Source organism: Microcebus murinus, chromosome 16, assembly GCF_040939455.1.
Source record: "Microcebus murinus isolate Inina chromosome 16, M.murinus_Inina_mat1.0, whole genome shotgun sequence".
Taxonomy (NCBI): domain Eukaryota; kingdom Metazoa; phylum Chordata; class Mammalia; order Primates; family Cheirogaleidae; genus Microcebus; species Microcebus murinus.
This window is the reverse complement of record NC_134119.1, coordinates 30,767,367-30,794,696: the sequence shown is the minus strand read 5'-3', so window position 1 is coordinate 30,794,696 and position 27,330 is coordinate 30,767,367. Positions and strand designations below refer to the sequence as shown.

The 27,330-nt window shown below is 39.9% G+C and overlaps 2 protein-coding genes across 3 annotated transcripts in view; both read right to left on the bottom strand.

The window, feature by feature from the left end:
• LOC105865964 (DET1- and DDB1-associated protein 1) overlaps positions 1 to 27,016 on the bottom strand; it is a 55,151-nt gene extending 28,135 nt beyond the window's left edge. Inside the window, 1 exon segment of the mRNA XM_076011037.1 lies at positions 26,944 to 27,016. The gene's annotated coding sequence lies outside the window, so the exon portion shown is untranslated.
• The window catches only part of CBFA2T2 (CBFA2/RUNX1 partner transcriptional co-repressor 2), a 137,285-nt gene extending 110,210 nt beyond the window's left edge, over positions 1 to 27,075 (bottom strand). The window contains exon 1 of one of the 2 annotated variants that reach the window (XM_012755043.3): positions 26,944 to 27,075. In XM_012755043.3, coding sequence (XP_012610497.1) covers positions 26,944 to 26,977 — 34 coding nt within the window. In that variant the 5' untranslated portion in view covers positions 26,978 to 27,075. The remainder of the gene's footprint in view (positions 1 to 26,943) is intronic. The other variant, XM_076011036.1, reaches the window with a different exon arrangement.
• Between the last annotated feature and the right edge of the window lie 255 nt (positions 27,076 to 27,330).

The window sequence follows — 27,330 nt, the reverse complement described above, 5'->3', positions numbered from 1 at the left end:
TAAAGTATCAGGCCAGTCTTTATCAGCATCTATTGACTTTATAAAGTCAACCTCAATCCTTCACAGCAGTTTGGTCACTTTGAAAATATGACATTAAAGTCAAAGCTTTGGTAAAGACAGAACACAAATGTATCTAATGTGTTCTGTTATAAAAGAAAAGATTCTTATTGAACTTATGCAAATAAGTATATTGCCATAACGTAAGAATACTAATGAATAATGTCCAAAATTTTAGAATAATCAAGCAGTGAGAAAGGCAAATGTTTCAATTTTTCTCACAAAAGTATATACTTCACTCAATTGCTATAAGCTATAAATAGCTCAAAAGAAAAAAGCTTTGATGCTGAAAAACAAAATCATAAAAACAATCAGCAATGTTTCGAACAAGAAAAATCATTTCAGTCCTCTATCAGTTCAGCCTCATGTAATTAATTCTTATCTTCCTTTATGTTGGATTAACAGTCTTCATGAACACATCAGGGGTTTTTTATTAGAGAGTTCTGGAAGTTTTTACTTAATCTAATAGCATGATATCTAAAATTATCAGAAACCTGTATTCAACAGTATTTGCCAAGGGCTTTTCTATGAATTTCCTTGAAAACGAAGCCAATTTTGGACTGTAGCTAATTATAAATCACTTTTTGAAAAGAATCAAAAGGCTTAGAATAGCCATGGTTAAACATGCAACTGGCAAAGAAATTTTGTTATGTCTGTATATTAATAGCTTAACTTAATAATCATAACTGATAACATATATCAAAAAACATCTGAATTTTAGGAATCTCATATATATATTTTTTTATTTTTAGGACATGATTGAAAGTCATACAATTTTAGAACATATAATTTTAGAACACATTTATATAACCATAACCCAAAGAAAGTTAAATACCATTTCTTATTTGATGACACGTCCCATGATTTTTTTGAGACAGAGCCTCAGTGTGTCACCCCAGCTAGCCTCAAATTCCTTGGCTCAAGCAATCCTCCTGCCTCAGCCTCCTGAGTAGCTGGGATTATAAGTGTGGCCACCATGCTCAGCTAATTTTTCTATTTTTTTTGTAGAGACAGGGGTCTGGATTCTTGTTCAGGCTGGTCTTGAACCTTCTGACCTCAAGCAATACTGCCTCCTCGGCCTCCCAGAGTAATGGGATTACAGACAGGAGTAATGGCGCCCACCTCCCATATGACTTTTATATACCAAATAAACCTAATATGTCTCTCTTGGACTTCCAGAGGTTCCTATTGTTATGTTCAAGTTTGTTCAGGTCAAAATGACTTAATTTTAGAATTTGAAATTTGGTTTTGGGAAGTATGTCAAATATCAAAGGTTCAAAATAATTAATATCAAAATAAGAAAGGTTTAAAACACATCAAAATAGGATCATAGGTCCCTGTAAAATTTGGGGGAAATAGTTTGGCAAATATATGTAGTTTATTGTGAGTCAATTATACCTTAATTTTTTTAAAGTGAAAGAATAAAACAAAAATATATGTAAGGGGGGGAGTAAAGTTTAAGAAGAAAGCATCAGAAAGGAATACTGTTTGTTCAGGAGGCAGTGTAGATCCCTGAGGATTCCATGCAGTGTGAAACAGATGGATATGAGAACACAATGAAATAAGCCAAATGGACATGATCTGTAGGCAGTGAGAAACAGAAACATGGGTCTAAAACACAAAGAGGAGGGCCGGGCACAGTGGCTCACACCTGTAATCCTAGCACTCTGGGAGGCTAAGGTGGGTTGATCATTTGAGCTCAGGAGTTTGAGAGCAGCCTGAGCAAGAGTGAGATCTCGTCTCTACCAAAAATAGAAAAAAATCAGCTAAGCATGGTGGCACATGCCTGTAGTCCCAGCTACTTGGGAGGCTGAGGCAGGATTGCTTGAGCCCAGGAGTTTGAGATTGCTGTGAGCTAGGCTGATGCCATGGTACTCTAGCCAGGGCAACAGAGTGAGACAGACTCTGTCTCTCTCATTCATTCATTCATAAATAAATAAATAAATAATAAACACAAAGAGGAATCACTCCTTGAGAAACAGCAGAATACAACACAAGGCAGGGGAAGGTGCCAAATAGCTCAATGGCTCATTTAATCTATAACACACTATTCATGGTGCATTCCTATTGGCCTATACACTTTTTTTTTTTTTTTTTTTTTGCAGTCAGTAGATACAGCTGAGAAGGCCTGTATGCTTTATAAAATGCAAAAGTCAGACTGTTCTCCTGGCCCATTTCACTGATAAATACACTGAAACAAAAGATGCAGATAAAGCACACACGATCTCTCACAGGTCCTGTCCAGATGATCAACCTGGGTTTAGTTTGCTTTGAAATGATATTTTTCAAAAGGATCTAAAACACCTTGTATAATTTATTTTGATACTGTGTATTCAAGGAGAGACAATTTAGCAGCAAATACTTGAACCTGACTTATATTTCTAAGATGCTTAAAGCAAAAAGGAAGACATCCAAAATATATCTTGTGCTATAAAGGTAACATAAATGTCATGCTCTAAATAGCCCAGTGAAAAAGAGCAAATAGATCGCTTACATTGCTATCTCAATCAGAGATCCATTCCCTACTCCCTTGCCTTACCCTTCTGCTATAAATGCAAATGGCACCTTCTCAATAAAGCCTTCCTGAGTCCCCTCTTCATAGTGTTCCCTTTTTTTTTTTTTTTGAGACAGAGTCTCGCTTTGTTGTCCAGGCTAGAGTGAGTGCCGTAGTGTCAGCCTAGCTCACAGCAACCTCAAACTCCTGGGCTCAAGCAATCCTGCTGCCTCAGCCTCCCAAGTAGCTGGGACTACAGGCATGTGCCACCATGCTCAGCTGATTTTTTCTATATATATATGAGTTGGCCAATTAATTTCTTTCTATTTATAGTAGAGACGGGGTCTCGCTCTTGCTCAGGCTAGTTTTGAACTCCTGACCTTAAGCAATCCACCCGCCTCAGCCTCCCAGAATGCTAGAATTACAGAAGCCACCATGCCACGCCCACAGTGCTCCTTGATACAATTAGTTACTTTCCTATCCTCAAAACAATACTTCAACAATAATACTTATCTCCTTAAGCTACTAGCAGATAATACCGTCCTACTCTCATCACAAAGTCTAAACACATAGGGTGTTCTGTGCACCCTATGTGCTAAAACAGGGAAAAGAGGTGTTTGATGGCAAACAGCCAAAGGTCACAAGACCTAGAGAGATCTGGACACCAAACCCAAGCCTCATCAGAGTTCTGGTTTCCTTTCATTAAGTCTGGTATTATAATTGCAGTTTATTGGGATTGGGGGATAGGTTCGTTGGGGTTTACTACATTATTCTGTCTATTATGTGTATGTTCAAAATCCTCCACAATAAGTTTTTAAAACATAAATAAAGGGTAGGTGAAGATATGATTAAACTCTTTTTATTCTTACTTTCCTATCTTTGAACTTTTCTTTTTCCTTTTAACTTGATCTTTGCCAGCCTTCCCCCCTTTGTTGTCAATAGGTCCACTGGATCATTAGCCATTTAACAACTGGTAGTTTGGAGGATAAAAGACAGACCCTTTGCACAGGCAGTGGAATTCCAAACGCTAGACTCTTGGCTCCACAATGTCTGATTCAGAAGAACTGCTGGGAGCTATTAGTTTAGTTTGCCCACCCAGGCATATAAGACTCCTAGAGTTCCTTTTACACCACTTCCATATGCCTCTCATTTATGCCTACACAGTTTTGTGATTGTGTGCTTTCATTTAGTACAGGAACAGATCAGGCCCACTGTGACCACAGAAATTATTAGGAAAGTCCAAGGATAAGGAATCCAGAATGAAGCAGTTTCAAATGTGGAATTGCAACAGATCAGAATTTTGGGAGGGGGCAATAATCCAACAAAAATGCATTTCAAATCCCGCAAACACTAGATAAGGAGGATATATGATGGCAGTATATGAGACATATACTAGCCTAACACCTGACATTCTGTAAGCATCCCTGTGCTTTCCCACCTCTGGGCCTTTGTTAACACCCTCTCGTACGTCTGAAAATGCAATCAATCTACCTACATTTTCCCTCATTCCTTCATCGCAGACTGTAAAAGCATTCTCTTCCTTCAATAAACATTTATTAAACACTGCACCCTGACACTGCACTGCACCCTCACATTAAGGCCATAAACCTGTACTCTTAATTTATCCTTATTACTCCACCTAGAAGCTATCTTTACATTCTTGGAAGACCCACAGCACTTTTTTCATGTGTTTTTATGGTATTTCTCACAAGTGGGCCAAAAACAGGCATGTGACCCAGAAGCTGGTCCAATTCAGCTATTTTTCTGGACTCCTATGCGGAATGCTGAGCATATTCTCTCATGTTCTCCTTCATGACAGTGAGATGTAAGGTCATGCAACTTTAGCCATTTTGCCACCAGAAGTGAAGGCAACCTTATGGAGATCGAGACACTGAGCAAGATAGAGAAGAGAAACAAACAAACTACGTTGCTCATTGATACCACAGACATATTATATCAGCCAATCCTGAAGCCCCTCCACCCTAGTACTGGGCCTTTTCCAGTCCACAAACCAGTTATCTCCTTGTCATTTATGCTGTTTAAGTTTTCAGTTACCTAAAACCAAACCATCCCAAATGATTTCGGATGTTTATTTTCTCTTCAATACTGGACTATAAATTCATTTACTTTGGTCCCTATAAGAATGCTTTCTCCACTTGCTCCTCATAGGTAATACATGCAAAGAATTTTATTAGCTATATAATACTATGCAAGTATATGATATTAGTAATAAAGACATGCACAAACCATTAAATAGTAAAATAATGCAAAACTAATTTTCAAACATAAATCGTCTTCCTACTCACCATCAATTGATCATCTGAAATTCTCTGCCAGTGATGATAGTTCCAGGCTGAACCCTCCATCATAGATCCACTTCTCTTCCCTACCAACTGCATACATTACAAGATGATTGACCTTGGTTAAATGCAAAATCTATGGCAACAAATCCAAGCCTTTTATTAATATTTGAGTTAAATTACCCACCAGGAAGTCAAGCCTGAAATCTGGTTCTAACATCTGACTCCTCCAATACAGGTAGAACACAGACAGTAGGCTCCAAAAGTATATGCAAGCCGCCTTATAGTTGCTGGGTATTTTTCAGCAGGCCCCAAATTACAAAACAACTGTTCACATTCCAAAAAATGTGTTTAGAGTCAGTTGTTTTAAATTTGGAAAACATTTTTTCCCCATTAAAGCTATTATTTAAAGATCCCCAGGAAGTAGACCCCAAAGCCTACAATAAACGCAAGTTCTTTTACAATGGAAAAATAGTAGGCCAGCATTTCTCAAAATGTTCTATGTAATACTAATTTCTTAATAAATTGGAGGGACAGTCAACGACAGTCAAACGAATTAGGAAACACTTCACACTGTTATCACTTTCTTACAATACAGACATCACCTTATTAAAGGCTCTAAGAAAACATGCAGTAAACTATCTCAATCTTTCACAAAGTGTTTTGATCATAGTGAGACCTTTTTCCTTCATAACCCCTTATTGATCTCATAGTTTTGTAGTATATTCTTTGGGAAACATCACAATGGACAATAATATGATTGCAATAATAGTAACTAAACAAAATTTAATAAACTTGAATGTGGTTTTTGCTGATCTTGAATACTGGGATACAAAGAATAAAATTAGGAAAATAACAAAGTAGACAGAAACTTATGTAGATTTGGGAACACTTATTTTAAACACTGCCATATCTGAATCTCCTATTTCATTAAAAAAAATTAAGGATTATTGCTTTCCTCTTTCTTTTCTTTTTATTTATTTATTTTTTTTTTGAGAAAGAGTCTCCCCTCTGTTGCCCAGGCTAGAGTGAGTCCCGTGGCGTCAGCCTAGCTCACAGCAACCTCAAACTCCTGGGCTCAAGCAATCCTGCTGCCTCAGCCTCCCGAGTAGCTGGGACTACAGGCATGTGCCACCATGCCTGGCTAATTTTTTCTACATATATATTAGTTGGCCAATTAATTTCTTTCTATTTTTATAGTAGAGATGGGGTCTCCCTCTTGCTCAGGCTGGTTTTGAACTGCTGACCTCGAGCAATCCGCCCGCCTCGGCCTCCCAGAGTGCTAGGATTACAGGCGTGAGCCACCGCACCGGCCGCTTTCCTCTTTCTTAATACAAAGATACTAGAAATAATCTGATGCCTAGTTGGTTTTCTTTTTTGTAACTCACAAAGTAAAGAGGGCCTGGCGAGGTGGCTCACGCCTATAATCCTAGCACTCTGGGAGGCCGAGGCAGGTGGATCGTTTGAACTCAGGAATTTGAGACCAGCCTGAGCAAGAGCGAGATCCCGTCTCTACTAAAAATAGAAAAAAATTAATTGGCCAACTAAAAATAGAGAAAAACAACAACAACAAAAAAAAAAAGTAAAGGGGAGAGAGATGGGAAGATCTGTAGTAATTAAACTAGAATTTAAAGAGGAATGGTGGAAGGTTATTAAAAAGAACATAAATGTGAGGTAAAAATTTGTTATAAGGTAAAAATAACTGGGCCATCCATGGGTAGTGCAAACTCCCAATGGGGAAAAAAAAGGTTAAACATTTCCTCATACCAGCCAATTGGTGGCACCATGAGCTCAGCACTTAGTATTGGCTGGAATAGATGGATTAAGTTGGCTCTTGGGCAAATAGCCTTGATTCTCAACCAAAAGGTTAGACATTTTAAGGTGGGTGGAACATAGTTATATATACAATTCTGGACCAAAAAAAAAAAAAAAAGTGCAGAGCAGCTTAAGAGGATAATAGAGTTGAGAAGAGAAATACAACTGAGACTTAAGTCAGAGGTTAATAATAAAGGCCTCACTGGGATCTTCTAATTCAAAAGAGAAGCAGCCCACCAAACAATTGAGCCAGTCAAAAAATCTGGATTCCGGTCATGATCTGCTTTTCTCTAGATCGCTTTGAAGGCTATCCTTCAAGGCCTGATTCGGATGACATTTTCCACATGCAACATTTACTGATCATTTCCTTTATTACTCTTATACATGCTCATCTTTGTCTGTCTTGCTTAGTTACTTGAGTGCAAAAGCCATCCATCTCACTAGGTATCATGTTCCTTAACATCTGGGAAATTTGTTTTATACAGAATTTCTAGCTCTCTGTTTTTCATGAAAGATACTAAATATATTTTGTTTGGTGTTTGAAATCTGGACAAATCACAATCTACATATTTGAGAGGAATAAAATTTAAATAATCAGAAAACAAATACTTATTGTAAAACATATACAAATTAAATCATGTGTGACAAAAAATTGTATCTAAGAGATCAAGTAGAAAAATAATTTTTTTAATATCCTTTAGGCTTTGCTGAATGATCAAAAGAAAAATAATTTTTCTTTTTAAGAAAAATAATTTTTAAAAAGGCTCCTGGGTTTAGCAAACTTTACCAAATGTACGTACAGATGGCTAGCTCAACATGGTCTTGTACTGTCCTGTAATGCAGCTGAGGATGTGAACAAAAGCCGCTTACTGCCAACTCATCCTATAAAATTAGGAAACACTGGAATGATCACAAACCCAGATAATGACAGGTGTACAGATCTGCTTAGACGTCATACAAATAACACACCTGCATTCACTTAAGAGTGTTTGTGGCCCAACTCTTACTCTAAATATTGCAATGCAAACCAGATGAGTAAGTGATGGAACTAGGAGAACTTAGGGCTTCCAACTACAAAGAACTGCTAAATTCCTCTCAGAGTGGTCTTCATAGAACATCCTCCTCATATGGAAATATGGCTTATGGTACATACTTCTTTTATTATAATCAATTTTAAATTTTTATTTGGTCTTACCAAAAAAGGTAAGAGTATTCACAATAATCTATCAATATCCTATAAGAAGCTAATTTGTAATACTGAATTTGGGTCTTTGATAATTTGAAACTTTTCTTTTTGCCATAAAATAAATGTATTCATCAAACTGATGTTTTGGTCTCTTTAAGAAGCTATCTCGGCCAGGTGCAGTGGCTCACGCCTGTAATCCTAGCACTCTGGTAAGCCAACGCGGGAGGACTGCGCAAGGTCAGGAGTTCAAAACCAGCCTGAGCAAGAGTGAGACCCTGTCTCTACTATAAATAGAAAGAAATTAATTGACCAACTAATACATATAGAAAAAATTAGCCGGGCATGGTGGCACATGCCTGTAGTCCCAGCTACTCGGGAGGCTGAGGCAGGAGGATTGCTTAAGCCCAGGAGTTTGAGGTTGCTGTGAGCTAGGATGACGACAGGGCACTCACTCTAGCCTGGGCAATAAAGTGAGACTCTGTCTCAAAAAAAAAAAAAAAAAAAAAAGGAGGGAAAATGTTACAAATCACTGGAGAACCCAGTCTAAAACCCCTTCATTATTCCCAAACCACACCCATCTGGTATGCAACAGTGTGGAAACCACTCTTCTATTCAAACCCTCAGTTTCTGGATTCCAACAATACTATCATGGATCCAAAAATCACAATAATATGAAAAAGAAAACAAAAAAAAAAAATGAAGAACTGTTAATAAGTCATTTAAAGGTCACCTAGTCTACCTAGGTTCCACATCCTTCTTTCCTGCCTAACCAGAATTCTTAGCCCATATGTATGACTCATAGCAAGTCAGTTTTGATTTCCTTAATAGAAGATTTATTAGGAAACATTCCATAGTTAAATGCCAACTATGAGCCAAAGGTACACATGATTTTTAATTTAAAAGGAAAAAAAACCCTATACATGTTTGTGTCCTCAAAACTGAAGTCTGCTCTAAAACCTACCTGAGAGATAACTAAAAAGAAAAATAAATAAATAAAACAGGCAAAACAAAAAACAAAAAAACCCCAGACACGGGGAATAAATGAGCTCCTAAAGTGAAAGATTCTCTAATCCCTTCCTTTGCTTTATTTTTCTTGAAAGCATTTATCTCACCTGGGGTTTTAGTATATATCTGTTTGTTTATTATTGGCTATCTCTTCACTAGACGGTGAGCCCTACTGGGTAAAATGTCTCTAATCCAGGTAAGATCCCCATCCTTAAAAATGCTTTTGGAAAATAAGAATCATTTTAATTTATTATAAAGTATTTACGTATGTATGTACTTAACCCAATACATCTCCAATTTTAATGCACACATGAATCACCTGGGCAATCTTATTAAAATGCAAATTCACAGCCAGGCACACTGGATCACACCTGTAATCCTGGCACTGTGGGAGTCCAAGGCGGGAGGACAGTTGAAGTCAGGAGTTCGAAACCAGCCTGAGCAAGAGCTAGGCCCCGTCTCTACTATAAATAGAAAGAAATTAATTGACCAACTAATATATAGAGAAAAAATTAGCTGGGCATGGTGGCGCATGCCTGTAGTCCCAGCTACTCAGGAGGCTGAGGCCACAGCACTCTAGCCCTAGAATGTCCAGGCAATATAGTGAGACTCTGTCTCAAAAAAAAAAAAAAAAAAAAAAAATGGAAATTCACTAAGTATGGGCCAGAGCCTGAGATTCTGCATTCTTAGGAAGCTCTCAGGTGCTAATGGTCCCCAGAATATACAATGCATACCTACTTTCCTTATAGCTAAGGTAAATTTGATTCCACCTTCCCCTTCTCCTCCAATTCTAAAGGGAAAAGTATACAACTAGGGAACTTCTGCAAAGCAATCCTTGAAGGCGTTATCAATCCTCTATGCTTTCTCTTCATAGGGCACGGTTCTTTTTCTTAATCATATTTGGGAATCTTTTGAACCCTCTCAACTGCTGTCCACATGTATGTATTCAACAGAAAACATACCGTAAGCATGACAGGGCAAAATTCCTAGCTCCTTTTATGCACTCCGATGCTATGACTTTCTAAATGAAATAACACTGCAATACAGGTTCATTTTTAGTTTGTAGTACCAGATGAGCTGAGGCACACCATGGTTGCTCCCTACATTAAACTGGTCTACTTATCTACTTTGCTATCTCTCTGTAAAATGTCACTGAACGTGATCCCTGGCGTTCTGAAAGAATTTTTCAGAAGTTAAGGTTATTTTGAATTTTAACCCAATTCTCCAAGGAACTAGACCCTGGTACTCAGGAAATAACTTATTTTCTCTAGGTCTTAGTTTTCTCATCTGTTAAGTATTTAATAGTTAGGGATGAGGGTCATAAATGTACTCTAATCTTCCAAGAGTCTATGATCCCAGAGTCGTTATCTTCATTCTGTGCTTCACTGCATGAGAACTATGACCTTTATTTGCTCTGTGTTGCCTAATGATGGGCTCTTTCTGCTTACTTCCCAGTTCTCCAGGGAGAAGAACCTGGCATAAAACTATATATACATATTACTACATATAACTAGCCTTACAAGGAACTCTCTAAGAATTAATATGATGAGCTGGAAATATATATATCCTTGAGTAACTAAAAACAAAAAGCACAAACTAAAAAAGAAAAACCCTTAAATTATCTTTCTCAATGCCAATCAAAAAACAAAACCACACATGCAAGCAGCCAAATTCACACCTTTTTTTGGTTTTTGCTGTTATTGTCCTGACCACAGTCAACACCTGTGCCAAGGTAAAGTGTTGCTTAGGTCTAGCCTATGTGACTGGAGAGAGCTGGAAAAGCAATCAATTAGCTCTTCTCCTTAGTCTCACCAGCTGTGTTTTCCTGATGACACAGAATCTGTCCACCTGCTCCCACATATGGTACAGCTGCAGTTAAAGTAAAACACCTGGTTCTGTACATGCACTCCATGCAGTCTGTGAGAACAATGCTAGCTGTACATCAGGCAAGCAAGCCCAGGTCAGCATTTTCATCTTATTGCCTAGATTACGACCAATACCATTTTAAACTACAGACACTAAAAAAAATATGCCTTTCATCCCCATAATACAAATACAACAATTTGAAGTTATAATAATAATGTCAAAGAATTGTTACATCAAGTTAAATGTCAGGAAGAAAAAAAATAATTTGTATAAAGTATGACAATACTAGATTACAAATTTGGTTGTCATTAACCACTTCCCAAACTACTTTACTTAGAACATGTATAGGAAAATAATACTAGTAAAACAGGCTAATTACTCACTAATAGTCAGGGCTTCATATGTCATATTAAGAATGGTAGTATCGGCCAGGCGCAGTGGCTCACACCTGTAATCCTAGCACTCTGGGAGGCCGAGGCGGGCAGATTGCTGGAGGTCAGGAGTTCGAAACCAGCCTGAGCAAGAGCGAGACCCCGTCTCTACTATAAATAGAAAGAAATTAATTGGCCAACTAATAAAAATAGAAAAAATTAGCCGGGCATGGTGACACATGCCTGTAGTCCCAGCTACTCGGGAGGCTGAGGCAGGAGGATCGCTTGAGCCCAGGAGTTTGAGGTTGCTGTGAGCTAGGCTGACGCCACAGCACTCACTCTAGCCTGGGCAACAAAGTGAGACTCTGTCTCAAAAAAAAAAAAAAAAAAAAAAAGAATGGTAGTAATGGCTGGTCCAGGTGCAGCAGTGTTTACAACCAATTGATCACAACCAGTTACAGATTACTTTGTTCTCCACTGCCAATTCACTTGACTAGCCTTTAAAAAAATTTTTTTAATTTATAAAAAAAAAAATTTCTTAATTTATAAAAAAAAATTTTTTAATGGTAGTATCAATACCAGTAAATGTGCTCAATGAATGGATAATGCTAAATAAACAGCATGTTAGAAATAAAACTTACCAAAAGATATCAAAATCCACCAATGCTCAAGTCCTTTACATAAAATGGGGTAGTATTACACACAGCCTCTTGTATACTTTAAATCACCTCTATATTAATAATAATTCCTAATACAATGTGAATGTTATATAGGTAATTTTTATATTATATTGTTTAGGGAATGATGACAAGAAAAAAATGTCTATCTAGTTCAGCATAGACACAACTATCTGTATTTTTTTTTCCTGAGTATTTTCAATTCACAGATGAGGAACTCAGAGATATGGAGGGCTGACTGTAGTTATTTTTCCTTCCTTTATCATTACCTGAATATAAACCTACATTTGCCTATTGAATTCACCATCATTACTCTGGAATCCTGAGACACATACAAATTCATTTCCTGTTTAATCTGCCCTGTCTCCAGCCAAGAGACTACTTCACTATCTCTACCAACACATCTACCTAGTCTACTTGACTGGCCCCAGAGCAAGCCTTGTGCCAGTGTTGAATTTACCCCACAATGGCAGATAAATTCCTTTCTCTTTCTAACAAAAATATTACCAGTGAGGGATCACTAAAAGTTAGATATTAAAAGCAAAATGCGGCGGAGCATGGTGGCTGACGCCTGTAATCCTAGCACTCTGGGAGGCTGAGGTGGATGGATCACTCAAGGTCGGGAGTTTGAGACCAGCCTGAGCAAGAGCGAGACCCCATCTCTACTGAAAATAGAAAGAAATTAATTGGCCAACTAAAAATATATAGAAAAAACATTAGCCAGCCATAGCAGTGCATGCCTATAGTCCCAGCTACTTGAGAGACTGAGGCAGAAGGATCGCTTCAGCCCAGGAGTTTTAGGTTTTTGTGACCCAGGCTGATGCTACAGCACTCTAGCCCGGGCAACAGCGTGAGACTCTGTCTCAAAAATAAAAAAAATTAAAAAAATAATTTATCCCCTGTAAACTATTATTTTTCAAATTACATACGTATTTACAAATATACTTTAAAATGCAATGCAAAACACTAAAATACAGTTAAGACTTTCTTTAGATAATTCACAATGTATACTTTGTACAACAATTATATAGAGTTTCTAAGATCATTACAGAAATGGTCATTTTAAACAGAATAATAAGGCCAGGCACAGTGGCTCATGCCTATAATCCTAGCACTCTGGGACGCCGAGGCGGGAGGATCGTTCAAGGTCAGGAGTTCGAAACCAACCTGAGCAAGAGCGAGACCCCGTCTCCACTAAAACTAGAAAGAAATGAACTGGCCAACTTAAAACATATAGAAAAAATTAGCCGGGCATGGTGGTGCATGCCTGTAGTTCCAGCTACTCAGGAGGCTGAGGCAGGAGGATCCCTTGAGCCCAAGAGTTTGAGGTTGCTGTGAGCTAGGCTGATGGCCTCTGTTGCCCACACTCCAGCCAGGGCAACAGAGTGAGACCCTGTCTCAAAAAAAAAAAAAAAAAAAAGAAATGTCTTTCTTAACCAGTTATCCAACCCCATCACCCTCCTCTCTCTAGCCAACATATCTTCTTACTACTTATCTCCACCTGAATATATTAAATAGGTGTAAAATATATTTTAATCACTTTAAAATTCAAAGTCTATAAAAGCAGGACTTTGTTTTGGTCACTATTGTATGTCTTATACCTATCTCACAAAGTAGAGGCTCAGCAAAAAGTTTAAAGACTAACACCACTAGGTTGTTAGTCTGGAGAGGATGTGGAATAAATGGAACTCTCACAGACTGCGGATGCAAGTATTAACTGATAAAACAACTCTGGAAAACTTTTTAACAGTAGCAGTATCTACTAAAGCTGAACCTACCCATATTGTATGTCCCTCCAATTCCATTCCTAGGTATATACCCAACAAAAAGACATATACATACGTGTACCCAAAGACCTAGAATGTTCCTTCCAGCATTATTTCTAATAGCAAAAAACCAGAAACAAGCAAAATATCCAACAACAACAGAAGGGACAAATTGTGGTACATTATTATGGTGAAATTCCATACAGCAATGAGAATAAACTATTATAGCTACGTACAAAAACATTTACCATTACTGCTGAGCAGAAAAAGGCAGATACAAAACAATACATAGTATAACTATTTATATAAAATTTTTTAAAAAGCAAAAATAATTAATGGCAAGAGAAGTCAGAATAATGATTACCATGGGGGAGAGGTAGGAATAGTGACTGGTAGGTAAGAGGGACTCTGAAATAATTGCTGTTAATATTTTATTTCCTGACATAGATAAAAGTTATACAGACAAGACCACTTTGTGAAAATTCACTGAACTGTACATTTATGATGTGTGCATTTTATCTGTTTAATAAAAAGTTTATGTAAAGAGAAAAAATACACCTAAGTGGACACATAGGTACTACAGTAATTGGGTATTGGGCAGGTGGGAGAGGGGCGGGTATATACATACATAATGAGTGAGATGTACACCATCTGGGGGATGGTCACGCTGGAAACTCAGACTTGTGGGGGGAGAGGGGAAAGGGCATTTTTTGAAACCTTAAAATTTGTACCCCCATAATATGCCAAAATTTAAAAAAAAGAGAGAGAAAAAATAATGGGAAAAAGAAGCTAATATTTCATTTATTTTCTAAATATCTCTCAATTATTAACAATAGCAGAAATTACTTTAATTTAAAACATAAGATTAAGTAATCAGCTAAAGCCACAACTTCAGCCATTTATAATGGATCCAAGTGTTGATACAAGGACCTTGTCCCAACCTACCTAGATACAAGGACCTTTTTTTTTTTTTGAGGCAGAGTCTTACTTTGTTGCCCAGGCTAGAGTGAGTGCCTTGGCATCAGCCTAGCTCACAGCAACCTCAAACTCCTGGGCTCAAGGGATCCTCCTGCCTCAGCCTCCCAAGTAGCTGGGACTACAGCCATGTCCCACCATGCCCAGCTAATTTTTTCTATATATATTTTAGTTGGTCAATTAATTTCTTTCTATTTTTAGTAGAGACAGGATCTTGCTCAGGCTGGTTTCAAACTCCCAAACTCAAGCAATCCGCTTGCCTGGGCCTCCCAGAGTGCTAGGATTACAGGCATGAGCCACCAAGCCCGGCCGCACAAATTTGTTTTAAGGAAAGGATCTCTTTGAACATTTATTCACTTGCCAGATCAATCCTGTTTATATGTGAACCCTCTTCACGATTATAGGTATAATAGGCAGATAGTCCATGCCAGTGAAATATGAGAACATGACAGACTCATTCAGATCTCACAGATTAAGGGGGAAAACAAGGCTTCAGATTTTATAAAATTTACCCTGAATAATAACATTTTTAAAAAGAAACCTTCGGGGAGTTAGGCTGATGTGAGCTAGGCTGATGCCACGGCACTCACTGTAGCCTGAGCAACAAAGTGAGACTCTGTCTCAAAAAAAAAAAAAAAATAATAAAATAACAAGTTTGTGCTCCATACACAGCCAAACTCTCATACAATAAATTAGCTCTTCAGTAGCCTCCAAACTAAAAAGCTGAAGTCAAACCAATTAAGCTCTAATGGGATCCCAATTTCCTATTTCTGATAGTAAAAGTAGCAGAAGTTTAAATAAACCCCTCCTGGTTTATAAGTCTTGGCCAATCTTCCCAGATAATCCTGTTACACTTAGTTCCAAATCTACATTCATGTAAATGTGCCCCAATCAAAAAAGCTTGATTGCGGCACATTACAGATTTTGCTGCCACAACCAACATGTGCTTTTTTTTTTTTTTTTTGAGATAGAGTCTCACTTTGTTGTCCAGGCTAGAGTGAGTGCCATGGCGTCAGTCCAGCTCACAGCAACCTCAAACTCCTGGGCTCAAGCAATGCTCCTGCCTCAGCCTCCTGAGTAGCTGGGACTGCAGGCATGCACCACCATGCCCGGCCAATTTTTTCTATATATGTTAGTTGGCCAATTAATTTCTTTCTATTTATAGTAGAGACGGGGTCTCGCTCTTGCTCAGGCTGGTTTCGAACTCCTGAACTCAAACAATCTGCTCTCCTCGGCCTCCCAGAGTGCTAGGATTACAGGCGTGAGCCACCGTGCCCGGCCCAACATGTGCTTTTAAAAATTGGGGAACTTCAATTGCTTTAAAAATTGAAATGATAGCTTTAGTTAGAAAAGATGACTGATAATCTAAATTTTACCCAATTGTTGTCTCTAAACTGTGCAGATCCTAATAAGCTGCACAGTTAGCCCATTCGTCTGCAGCCACCAAAGCAAACAAACTTTTGAAGCTTGTCAGATATTAGGTAACTTAGAGGATTTTATCAGAGTCACTCAGGATTTATTGCCTTTTAATTCAAGGAACTAGACTCTAGACAGAGAAGGACTTCAGAGATCCTTTGGTTCAACTAATTTTTTACTTTCCAACTAATTTTTGGCTTTCCTATACTTAGAACATTCCTTCCACTCAACAAAAATCTTGGTACTCACTATGTGCACATAATAGGTGCTCAGAATGAGTTAAAAAATATGGGATAGGCCGGGTGTGGTGGCTCACGCCTGTAATCCTAGCACTCTGGGAGGACAAGGCGGGCGGACTGCTCGAGGTCAGGAGTTCAAAACCACCCTGAGCAAGAGCGAGATCCCGTCTCTACTAAAAACAGAAAGAAATTAATTGGCCAACTAAAAATATACATACAAAAAATTAGCCGGGCATGGTGGTGCATGCCTGTAGTCCCAGCTACTTGGGAGGCTTAGGCAGTAGGATTGCTTTGAGCCCAGGAGTTTGAGGTTGCTGCGAGCTAGGCTGACGCCATGACACTGACTCTAGCCTGGGCAACAAAGTGAGACTCTGTCTCAAAAAAAAAAAAAAAGATAGATAGCAAGAGACCCTACATTCTAAAATAAGTAGCATAGAGTATTATGTCTTTCATAGTAGAAACTGAACCACCAAAATTGATTTCACTCAGATACAGTGCTTCCTTAACAATTAATTCTAATACAAAACAAAAACACCCAACAAGCAAATGAAACTCTCACTCGTTACTGGTGGAAATGCAAAACAGTATGGTAGAGCCAATCTGGAAAACACTCTGGCAGTTTATAAATAAGAAATTACCATAGGACCCAGCAATCCCACCCTAGGTATTTATCTAAGAGAAATAAAAACATATATCCACACAAATACCTGTATATAAATGTTTAGAGCTTTATTTATAATCATTACAATGGGAAACAACTCAAATGTCCATCAACTGGTGAACAGATTAAAAAAAAAAAAAACAGTGGAAAATGCATTTAATATACCTAACCTACTTAGCCTAGGCTACCTTAAACATGCCCAGAACGCCTACATTAGCCTACAGTTGTGCAAAATCATCTAATGTAAAGTCTATTTTATAATAAAATGCTGAATACCTCATGAAATGTACTGCATACTGTACTGAAAGTAAAAAACACAATAGTTGTTGTATGGGTACTCACCATTAACATACACAGCTGAAAGCACACCGGGCCTGAAGAATGTTTGAAGCATTGAACTAAAATGAATTGTGGATGGTGGGGATGCTACAGCGACAGGGTCATCAATTTTTCTCCTTTGAGGAGGCTCAAGAATGGCTGTTATGGGCCAGGTGGGGTAGCTCATGCCTGTAACCCTAGCACACACTCTGGGAGCCTGAGGCAGGAAGATCCCTTGAGCTCAGGAGTTCAAGACCAGCCTGAGTAAGAGCAAGACCCCATCTCTACTAAAAACAAAAATTAGTCAAACAACTAAAAATATATAGAAAAAATTAGCCAGGCATGGTGGTGCGTGCCTGTAGTCCCAGCTACTCAGGAGGCTGAGGCTGGAGGATCACTTGAGCCCAGGAGTTTGAGGTTGCTGTGAGCTAGGATGACACCACTGTACTCTAACCTGGGCAATACAAAGAGACCCTGTCTCACCCTGACTCAAAAGAAAAGGGGGGGGGTGCCATAAGTATAGTTTTAACTTAGCCAGACTAATATATCAAGGGAAAATTGGCTGGGAACTCACCCGTGTAATCCTAGCACTGTGAGAGGCCGGGGTGGGAGTATCCCTTGAGCTCAGGAGTTTGAGACCAGCCTGAGCTAGAGCAAGACCCCCATTAGCAAGACCCCCTAATTAAAAATTAGCCAGATGTGGTGGTACATGTCTATAGTTCCTGCTACTTGAGAGGTTGAGGCAGGAGGATCACTTGAGCCCAGGAGTTTGAGGTTACAGTGAGCTAGGCTGACACCACTGCACTCTAACCATCTAACGGTGACAACACAGTGAGACTCTGTCATCCACCCCCCAAAATGGCCCAAGATGTGCTATCCAAGAAGAGAAATCCAGAGCTTTAAAGCATCTTCTAAGAATGTTATTTAACCCTTAAGACAATCTTAGGAAATAGGTCCTATTATTATCCCCATTAGGCACATGAAGAAACTGAGGCTCTGAGATATGAAGTAATAAGTCCGGTAGTTCGGCATCACAGTTCACTGTAACATTGTACTGTACCCTGGGAGAGGTTTGGATCTCACTGAAAGATAGGAATCTTCCAAAGTAGTCGAAGGCTCTGAAGCACCCTATGAGATGAAAACCAAGCCAAGTACTTCCCTTATATGTCACTTTTTAACCTTCATTGAAGCCTTGTGAGGCAGTCATTATCATATCTACTTTGCAGAGGAGGAAAGGAAGGTTCAGAAAGGGAAAGTTATTTGTCCAAGGTCTCACAGCTAATAAATGGCAGAGCCCAGATATGAGCAAGGTTATTTCTTATTCCTTCTACTGGGCTACCCTTGAATACTAGTAAGAATTAGATTCAAAATGTTAGAGAATTCAAATCATAGGCTTGTGGAATTTAGATTAAAGGAATGTTGGCAGCTGGGCTGTCTCAAAAACAAAAGTGGGGCAGTAGAAATTAAGGGGGAGCTCTAAGCGGCTGGCTGGGAAATGCCAAAGGAGCTAAGACTATCATTTCTTCCCCTATTTCTCCTTCATCTATCTCAGCCACTTCTACCTTTAGTCTCAGCCATAAAGTTAGTGAAGCTCTAGGGGTATGAGGCCAAAATGAATTATCTGTGATGTCTGTTCTCAGTTGGCTTCAAAACATTAAAAGCAGACAGGACCTCTGCATGGAGATGGCTAAATTAACAAAGGAATAAGGAAAACATTTGTAAGAGAGGAAAAGGTCAAAGGAATGTGTCAAGGGAGCTGTGTTATGCCTGGTATTAACAATTCACTGGAGACACTAGAGAGGTCAGATTACATATTTGTCGCCATCAGCTAATTTAACTGAAAGGTCTAGCCAACCCCAAAGCTATAAACTCAGAGAGAAGGCTATCAAGTTCTGGGTTATTCTGAATTATACTTTGATTTCTGCACTTAATCACAGCAATACAAAATACAGGGGTAGAATCAAATCTTAAAGAGCCACACTGCAAAGTAAAGGTTCACTGCATAGTCTATACACTATATATTTGACAATCCATATTTGACAGCTCCTCACAGGGCTGTACAAAATTAGCATGGACATTTCTTGAGCTTTTGATGTTCACTGCAATCATCTGCTTCGCTGCTAAGACCAGGAAACATATGGGATGAATTGGTAAAGGCTGCTGAAAGTTTCTGTTGCCTTTCTGTGCCTTTTTTTTTTTTTTTAAATTCATCTCTAAGGCCAATTTAGGATATCCATGAACAAGACCTAGAATAGCTGTCTTTAAATCATATCCCAATTTCTTAGCCATTTTTTAATAAGAAGAGTTGTTAGGAAAAGAAAGTTGTTGAAGAAAGATGATGGGAGAACAAGTATCTTTAGGGAGCTCTGGGCTCCTCTGGAACACATCTGGAACACGTGAACACAGGAAGCCAAGTGACAAAGAGTTAAAAAAAAATGGGGTTTTTTTTTGTTGTTGTTTTTGTTTTGAGACAGAGTCTTACTAGCTAACAGCAACCTCAAACTCCTGGGTTCAAGCAATCCTTCTGCCTCAGCCTCCCGAGTAGCTGGGACTACAGGTATGCACCACCATGCCCAGCTAATTTTTTGTATATATATATATTAGTTGGCCAATTAATTTCTTTCTATTTATAGTAGAGATGGGGTCTCACTCTTGCTCAGGCTGGTTTCGAACTCCTGACCTCGAGCAATCCACCCGCCTCTGCCTCCCAGAGTGCTAGGAACAGTGGGTTTTGGACACTGACCTCAAATAATAATGAATGAACACCAAGATTGAACTAGGTGTGCAGAATGAATCTATTAATTATTAACTGTGTGACCTTTCATACTTTACTTCTCTTAGCCTTATTTCTTTATTAGTAAAACAGATACTTACTCTCTCAAGTTTGTTCTAAAAATTACATGAGATGATAGATGCACATGAAAAGTGCCCAGCAGAAAACAGCAAAGACCATTTTTAAATGACTTCAACTGAATTGCCTGAGCCCAGAAGTTTGAGATTACAGTGAGCTTTGATCACACCACCGCACTCCAGCCTGGGTGACAGAAGAAGACCCTATCTGTAAAAATTTGAATAAAGAAATAAAGAATTCACCTGGACTTAAAAGTCATATTCAGTTGACATATCTGATACAGATTTCTATTGAAAGTTTAATTTATGGAATCCAATCCCTACACTTTCAGATAGCTTCAAGGCCTTCAAGAGGCCAGAGATAGAAATCAGAGACAGAGGCAAAAAGCTATTTAACCAGCCTTAATATTATAAAATGCAGAAACAAGCCAGGCGAGGTGGCTCACGCCTGTAATCCTAGCACTCTGGAAGGCTGAGGCGGACGGATTGCTCGAGGTCAGGAGTTCGAAACCAGCCTGAGTAAGAGCGAGACCCTGTCTCTACTACAAATAGAAAGAAATTAATTGGCCAACTAATATATATAGAAAAAATTAGCTGGGCATGGTGGCACATGCCTGTAGTCCCAGCTACTCAGGAGGCTGAGGCAGGAGGATTGCTTGAGCCCAGGAGTTTGAGGTTGCTGTGAGCTAGGTTAACGCCACGGCACTCACTCTAGCCTGGGCAACAAAGTGAGACTCTGTCATAAATTAAATAAATAAATAAATAAAACCCAGAAACAGGTTCTGTCACATGTACATATACTAGTTCACACTGCACATGTGGACTATTAGTACAGTACTACTGAGGTCCCTTCCTTGGTAATCTTATCAAACCATAAACAATCACCAGGGAAGAGATTCTCCCTCATCAGCCTTCAAGCTTTCAGGAAGTTGAAGTACATCTTTACAAATGAGTTCTCACTTTCTACAATGAAATTCACAACAATACTTTAAAACTAAGGCATGGACAAAACTGGCAGATAAGAAACTTTACTTGCCCACCTCTTCCTTCTATTTCCTTAACCTGGAAGAGGTATGAACTCAGTAAATTAACTCCTCTTTATCCTAGTGCTACATTCATTCATTTTACACTATCCTCTAAACCATCCTTCCTGCTGAAAAGCATTCATTAAATTAAATTCAGGTACCTGATCACAAAGTCTGGATTCACATAACCTACACAGCAGACTTAATATCCAAGAACAAGCTTAAAGTCAATATCTCTGCTTATTTTCCAAATCTGTCCATATATAGTAAAGCCAACTGGTTCCAAACTAGCATAAATTTATTCAAAAGTCAAAGATAAAGAAAAAGCATTACAAGTGTCCAAGACATGATCCAACTTAGTAAGTCTCAACTCTCAAAAACAACCAAAGTCACAGAGAGATACAAAAGACACTGAAAATCAAGAAAGGGGGGAAGGTGAGGAATAAAAATTTACCTATCAGGTACAATGAACACTATTCTGGTGATGAGCACACCAAAAGCCCTGACTTAGCACTATACAAGGTATCCATGTAACACAGACATTTGTATGTCCTTAATATTTTGAAATTAAAAAAACAAAGTCAACAACCCTCAAAATTATGGAAGTCAAAGGACAACTTTGCTCCTAGTAGGAAAACTTGTACCTGTACCTAATTAGACACAGGAACTCACTGAAATTCTAAATTTACAATTTATTCAATTCTAAATTAACATGCAGATAGCAGGTGATAAGTAATTGCGCTTTTGTAGCAACATTACCCTTAAAGCCTTCAGCTCACTTCACTAAGCTGGGCTACCAGTTAGAGATGGTGGGGGAGTGGGGATGGAAGTAAAGAATATTAGGCAACAAAGGTTCTAAACATCCTCCCCCAGAGGGAAGAAACAACCAGGAAAAGTTCTGTATTGCAGTAATATTGTAGATGTCTATAAGCATTGTTTCCTTCTCCCTTATAGATGCTGTATTTTGAGGACTTAAATGATCTTTTCAAAATGCAGGAACTTTACAGTGACACAGAGCTTAGGAAAAAGGGTTCAATTTTCCCATTCACTGATGGCCAACAGATTTTAAATAAACAATTCTGGCTACTATAATATTAAGACCTCAGGCACTGCAGTCAGAAAGATCTAGATTTTAATCTGGACGTGGTCATTTATTAGAGATATGACCTATCTGAGTCTACTTCCTAATTTGTAAAAATGAGGACATAATACCCACCTAAAAGAGTGGAAGATTAAAAGGCAAAGGAGAATATAATGCTTGGCATGATATCTGGCCCCAAATAAAAATTCAGTATTAATGATTATTGTTGTTAGGTTGGAATTATCCCCATTTACAAATTAAGCAAAGACCAAAGTCTCAGTGGTTAATTTCCCAGTAGAACTGGGCCTGAAACCCAAAGTCTGCCTCCAAGTTCCCATTATGCGAAACAACCTGCCATGTGTATATTTATGCTTTTGAAAACTAGACTACTAACTGCAATTTAACTTGTCCTGATTGTGTGTGACCATTAAGAATATTGACTAAAAAAAAAAAAAAAAAAAAAAAAAAAGAATATTGACTACACAGTGATGAACTCAAGAGTAACTTAAATCACATAAACCCATTTGTCTCAAAGATAACTAGTCCCAGATTATGGTACTTTTACTCTATTTTTTTTTTTTCTTTATCCAAAGGGAGAGAGGCAAAGTGGTGACTAAATACATCAATGTAGCAGAATAGGTAAGGACCACCAAGAGGTTGAGATCCTCTTGTTGTCAGTATGTTTACCTGGGGTAACCCTTCTCTTCTTCATCTAATTTGTTTCTTTTAAATCTGCAATGAGGCTGGGCACAGTGGCTCACGCCTGTAATCCTAGCACTCTGGGAGGCCGAGGCAGGTGGATTGCTCAAGGTCAGGAGTTCGAAACCAGCCTGAGCAAGAGTGGAGACCCCGTCTCTACTATAAATAGAAAGAAATTAATTGGCCAACTAAAATATATATATATAGAAAAAAATTAGCCGGGCATGGTGGCGCATGCCTGTAGTCCCAGCTACTTGGGAGGCTGAGGCAGCAGGATTGCTTGAGCCCAGGAGTTTGAGGTTGATGTGAGCTAGGCTGATGCCATGGCACTCACTCTAGCCTGGGCAACAAAGTGAGACTCTGTCTCAAAAAAAAAAAATAAATAAAATTACAAGGGATAACTCTAATACACTAGGGCTAATGAAGGCACCTCTAGGCCAGAGGAACAAAGGGAACAAAAACTTTCCAAATCTAGATAGGGGAGTCATACAGAGAGGACCACTTTTAGAGGAGCAGTGATCTTCAATCAAGGGACACAGTCAGCTAAGGGAAAAACCCTTAAGATGGGTGCAAGGAAATAAACTCCATAACTTTAGAAGGAAAGGAAGCTCACTGATGTAGTCCATGTAGGTAAGTCAGCTTCCCAGGGCAAAGAATAGGGTGAGAAAGGATGGAGAGTGGATCTAGAGGAGCAAATAGAAGGTACCTATTCAACCTGTGAGAAGTCTTTCTGGTGTACTTTCCTATCTCTTCTGTAATTCTATTGGGTTAAGTGCCAGATAAAGGGTTACTGAACATGACAAATTCTTACCATAGTAAGAATAGTAACACACAAGGCCTATCTACTATAAAATATTTGTAACCAAGTTTTTCACTAGTAAATATAGTCATTTACCACTCCACTTGTAACTGTTTATATACTTCCTTAAGGTCCAATGATTTATATACCTTTCCCCACACTTACGAACTTCTCACTTAACTTATAAGGCAAAATATAATTATAAAAATGCAGACAGTATCAAAACCCTCATGGAGCTTATAGTCTAGAAGCTTATATTCTTAGATAACTAAGTAGGCAGAATGAGGTAAGTACCACAGAGAGGAAAGAGCTGCGGCTGTGAAAAGACATGGACAGGTTTCCTTGTCATCTGGCCCCTGTCAGGTACAACTCCAAGCCAGAACTCACTGTTTTTCTATTAACAAGGTATACAAGCTTCGGACAGGTTCCCTATAGGTCCAAAACTACTCACCAAGCCCTGAGAAGCTTCCAAATTTCCATACTCTACCCTCAGCCAGTAAGGTTCACCCCTCTTTCTCCTCCTAGAAAAAAAAGTCCCTCTCCTTCTTTAAGGCCTGGTTCAAAAGTCACCTTCTTACCTGGGCCTTACTTGGGCCCTCAAAGAATAATTAGTTTTGCCTCCTGTGCATCCCCAAAATCCTTATGCTTAAAGTACTTTATCATTACCTGCTTACCTGTGCAGGGACCCTACCAGACTGTGAGATTCTTAATCATCTTTGTATCCTCACCATCCAAAACAGAGTGTCAAGCACTGCTAAGTACTTTACATATATTAACATATATGTCATATGAACATATAATAATCATCACAATAAAACTGCAAATGAAGTAGGAGCTCATCATCTTGGTTTTTTAGATGAGGAAAATGAAGTGCACAGAAAGGATAAGTAATGTGCCCAAAGTCTCAAAGCTTGTAAGGACTGGCCCCAGGATTTCAACTCAGCACAACTTCAGACTTAAATCTCAAAAGTTCTGAATTTCAGTCTAAACCATTATATTTTACTTCTACTGGATAAGTTAGATTTTCTTCAGGATAACAGGCCTAATGGGTGGAGGGGAAGGTCCCCACTACAAGATCAACGATTTCCACCCCAGGAAGTATACTTATTATCTACCATTGGAGTGCAGAAAGACAATATTAGAACTTCTCCTTATATTTAGTTCCGCTCATCCTTCTGTAAAATGTCTATTTTTGAATGTTATAAAATACACAAAACAGAGTAATCATTTAAAACAAACATTCATATAACATATGTGCATACTCAACCCTATTTACTGATGGAATGAACACTAAAAATATATGAGGACACAATTTTAGACTACTCCTCCAGGAACTCTGGTTCAAGGGCACTGGTCTTAGACTGAGCTCCTATATACTCTCTCCTCAGCACTTCACTTCAAAACATTAGCCAGGCCAAGTACAGTAGCTCATGCTCATAATCCCAGTAATTTAGGAGGCCAAAGCAGGAGGATTGCTTGAGGCCAGGAGTTCATGACCAGCCTGGACAACACAGCAAAGACCCATCTCTATAAAAAATAGAAAAACTGGCAGGGCATGATGGTGGGCACCTGTAGTCCCAGCTCCTCAAGAGCTGAGGCAGGAGGACTGCTTGAGCCCAGGAGTTTGCAGGTTGCAGGTAGCTATGATGACGCCACTGTACTCCAGCCTGAGCGACAAAGTGAGACTGTCTCAAACAAACAAACAAACAAACAAACAAAAAAATTAAGTTCAGATAAAAGGCTTTACTGAGACTGCACTTGTCAGACCTAACGGGCCACCTCTGTCTTGCCTCTCCAGTTGTGCAATCAAAAGCAGCAATAGCATACTTGACTGAGAGGCATTAGCTGGGTGTATCTACTTTGTATTTCTTCGATCCAACATTTAATGGGTGCCAAACCAAAAAAAAAAAAAAAAGGTTGTGGCCAGGCATGGTGGCACATGCCTATAGTCCCAGCTACTCCAGAGACTGAAGGGGGAGGACAGCTTGAGCCCAGTAGTTCAAGGTGCACTCCAACCTGGGCAAGACAAGCAAGACCCAGTCTCCAAAAATAAATAAATAAATAATTTTTAAAATTTTGTCAAGAGAGAGGCTATGTAAAATGTAAAGCCTTCCTTTTATGTGTTGAAAAATATCAACTCTGAAGCTAGAACTCAGTGTTCCTTCTGCTTCTCAGTTTCATCCTCTGCAAAATGGGCACACTCAAATAGCTAACTTAGGTTGTCACCAAGAGAAAACATGCAAAATACATTTATCTGTTTCCTCATTTGCCGTGTCTCTCCCCTCTCCCAGCTAAACTCAAAGCCCGAGTTTGGTCTGATTTGTGTGCTGCTACATTCCCAAGGCCTAAAATGGTACTTTTGACTTAATACATGACTTAACAAATATTAAATCAATAGAATGCAAAATGTCTGATGCTCAAAAAATGTTGGCTATTATTACTACTGTAAGGAAAAACAATTAAAATTTTACTTTTAAAAAAAAATTTACTGTTTTATTAAGAGATGTCACCTCTCCCCCAAGCATCTCACCAATCTAGGAGGAACACTAGATAAATGCTGGAATGGCAAAATGGAGATAAGAATAACAATTGGATAACAGAGCAGGACTAACCGACGACAAAACAAAACCTTAAACAGATACATAACTAAAGCCCAATTTAGGACTTTTCCGAGTGAAGTGCACACTAGAAGAGTGAAATAAACCGCAATTACAAGAATAACAGTTTTCGCGCTTGTGTATGTGTGAGGGTCTGCCAGGCGTTCTACTGGCCTCACAAAACCCAAGAGCCCTGGGGGAGGGTAGGAATGCTCTTCACACCCCCATTTTTCAGATGGGGGAACTGAGGCTGCAGGAGAGGCAAGGTCACAACTTGTAAGCGAGGGAGACGGAATGCGAACGCAGAAGTCCAACCCGAGCCTCCGCTCAACAGGCCCCTCCAAGGGGGCATCCTTGCTCCTCCAACATCGGCCAACCACACACCCCTCAAAATCGGGCGGGTGTAATCTTTCCCGTTGTGGCCCCAGCGCCGGCAGAACAAAACAATACTTGTCGGCTAGCAAGTCCGAGGGACGCCGGCCCCGCCTGGGCTCCGAGGCCGCGGTCCCCAGTTTCACTCACACCGCGAGCCCCGAGCCCTCCGGGCGGGGCAGGAAGCGCAGGAGTGGCCTCGGGAGCCCGGGAAGGCCTGGCCCACCGCGTGACCTTGGATCCGCCGCCCTGCTTTGGGCCTCAGTTTCCCCAACCCGGCCTCGCGCCGGGGGCCTCTTGGGAGCCTCGCGCCAGTGGAGCTGCAGGCCCCTTCACACGCCCCCCTCAGCCGCCCGCCTTCCAGCCCCACTTACGCTGGAAGGCGGCCGCTCCTGGGACGCCCACCATTGCCGAACGCCGCCCGCCGCGTGCCGCCCGCCTCGACCCGCGGCCCGGGTCCCTCGCAGGCACCGCCGCGGGACCTGCAGCAGCGGAGCTCGCCACCACCACCGCCGCGGATGTCGCCTCCGCCGCCGCCGTTAGGCCGCGCGCCGCCCCGCCCCCCGTTGGCCCCGCCCCGCCGCTAGGCACGCCCCCGCCGCGCGCTCTCGCCCGCCAGACCTACGCACGCGGAAGCCCGGCCCCAGGACCAGCTCCCGCTAAACCCCGCCCTCTGACCTGACCCGCCCCTTCCGCGCGAACCTTCCGCCCTATCCCGGCGCATCCTGCTTCCCGGACCCACCCCCACTACGCTGCGTCAC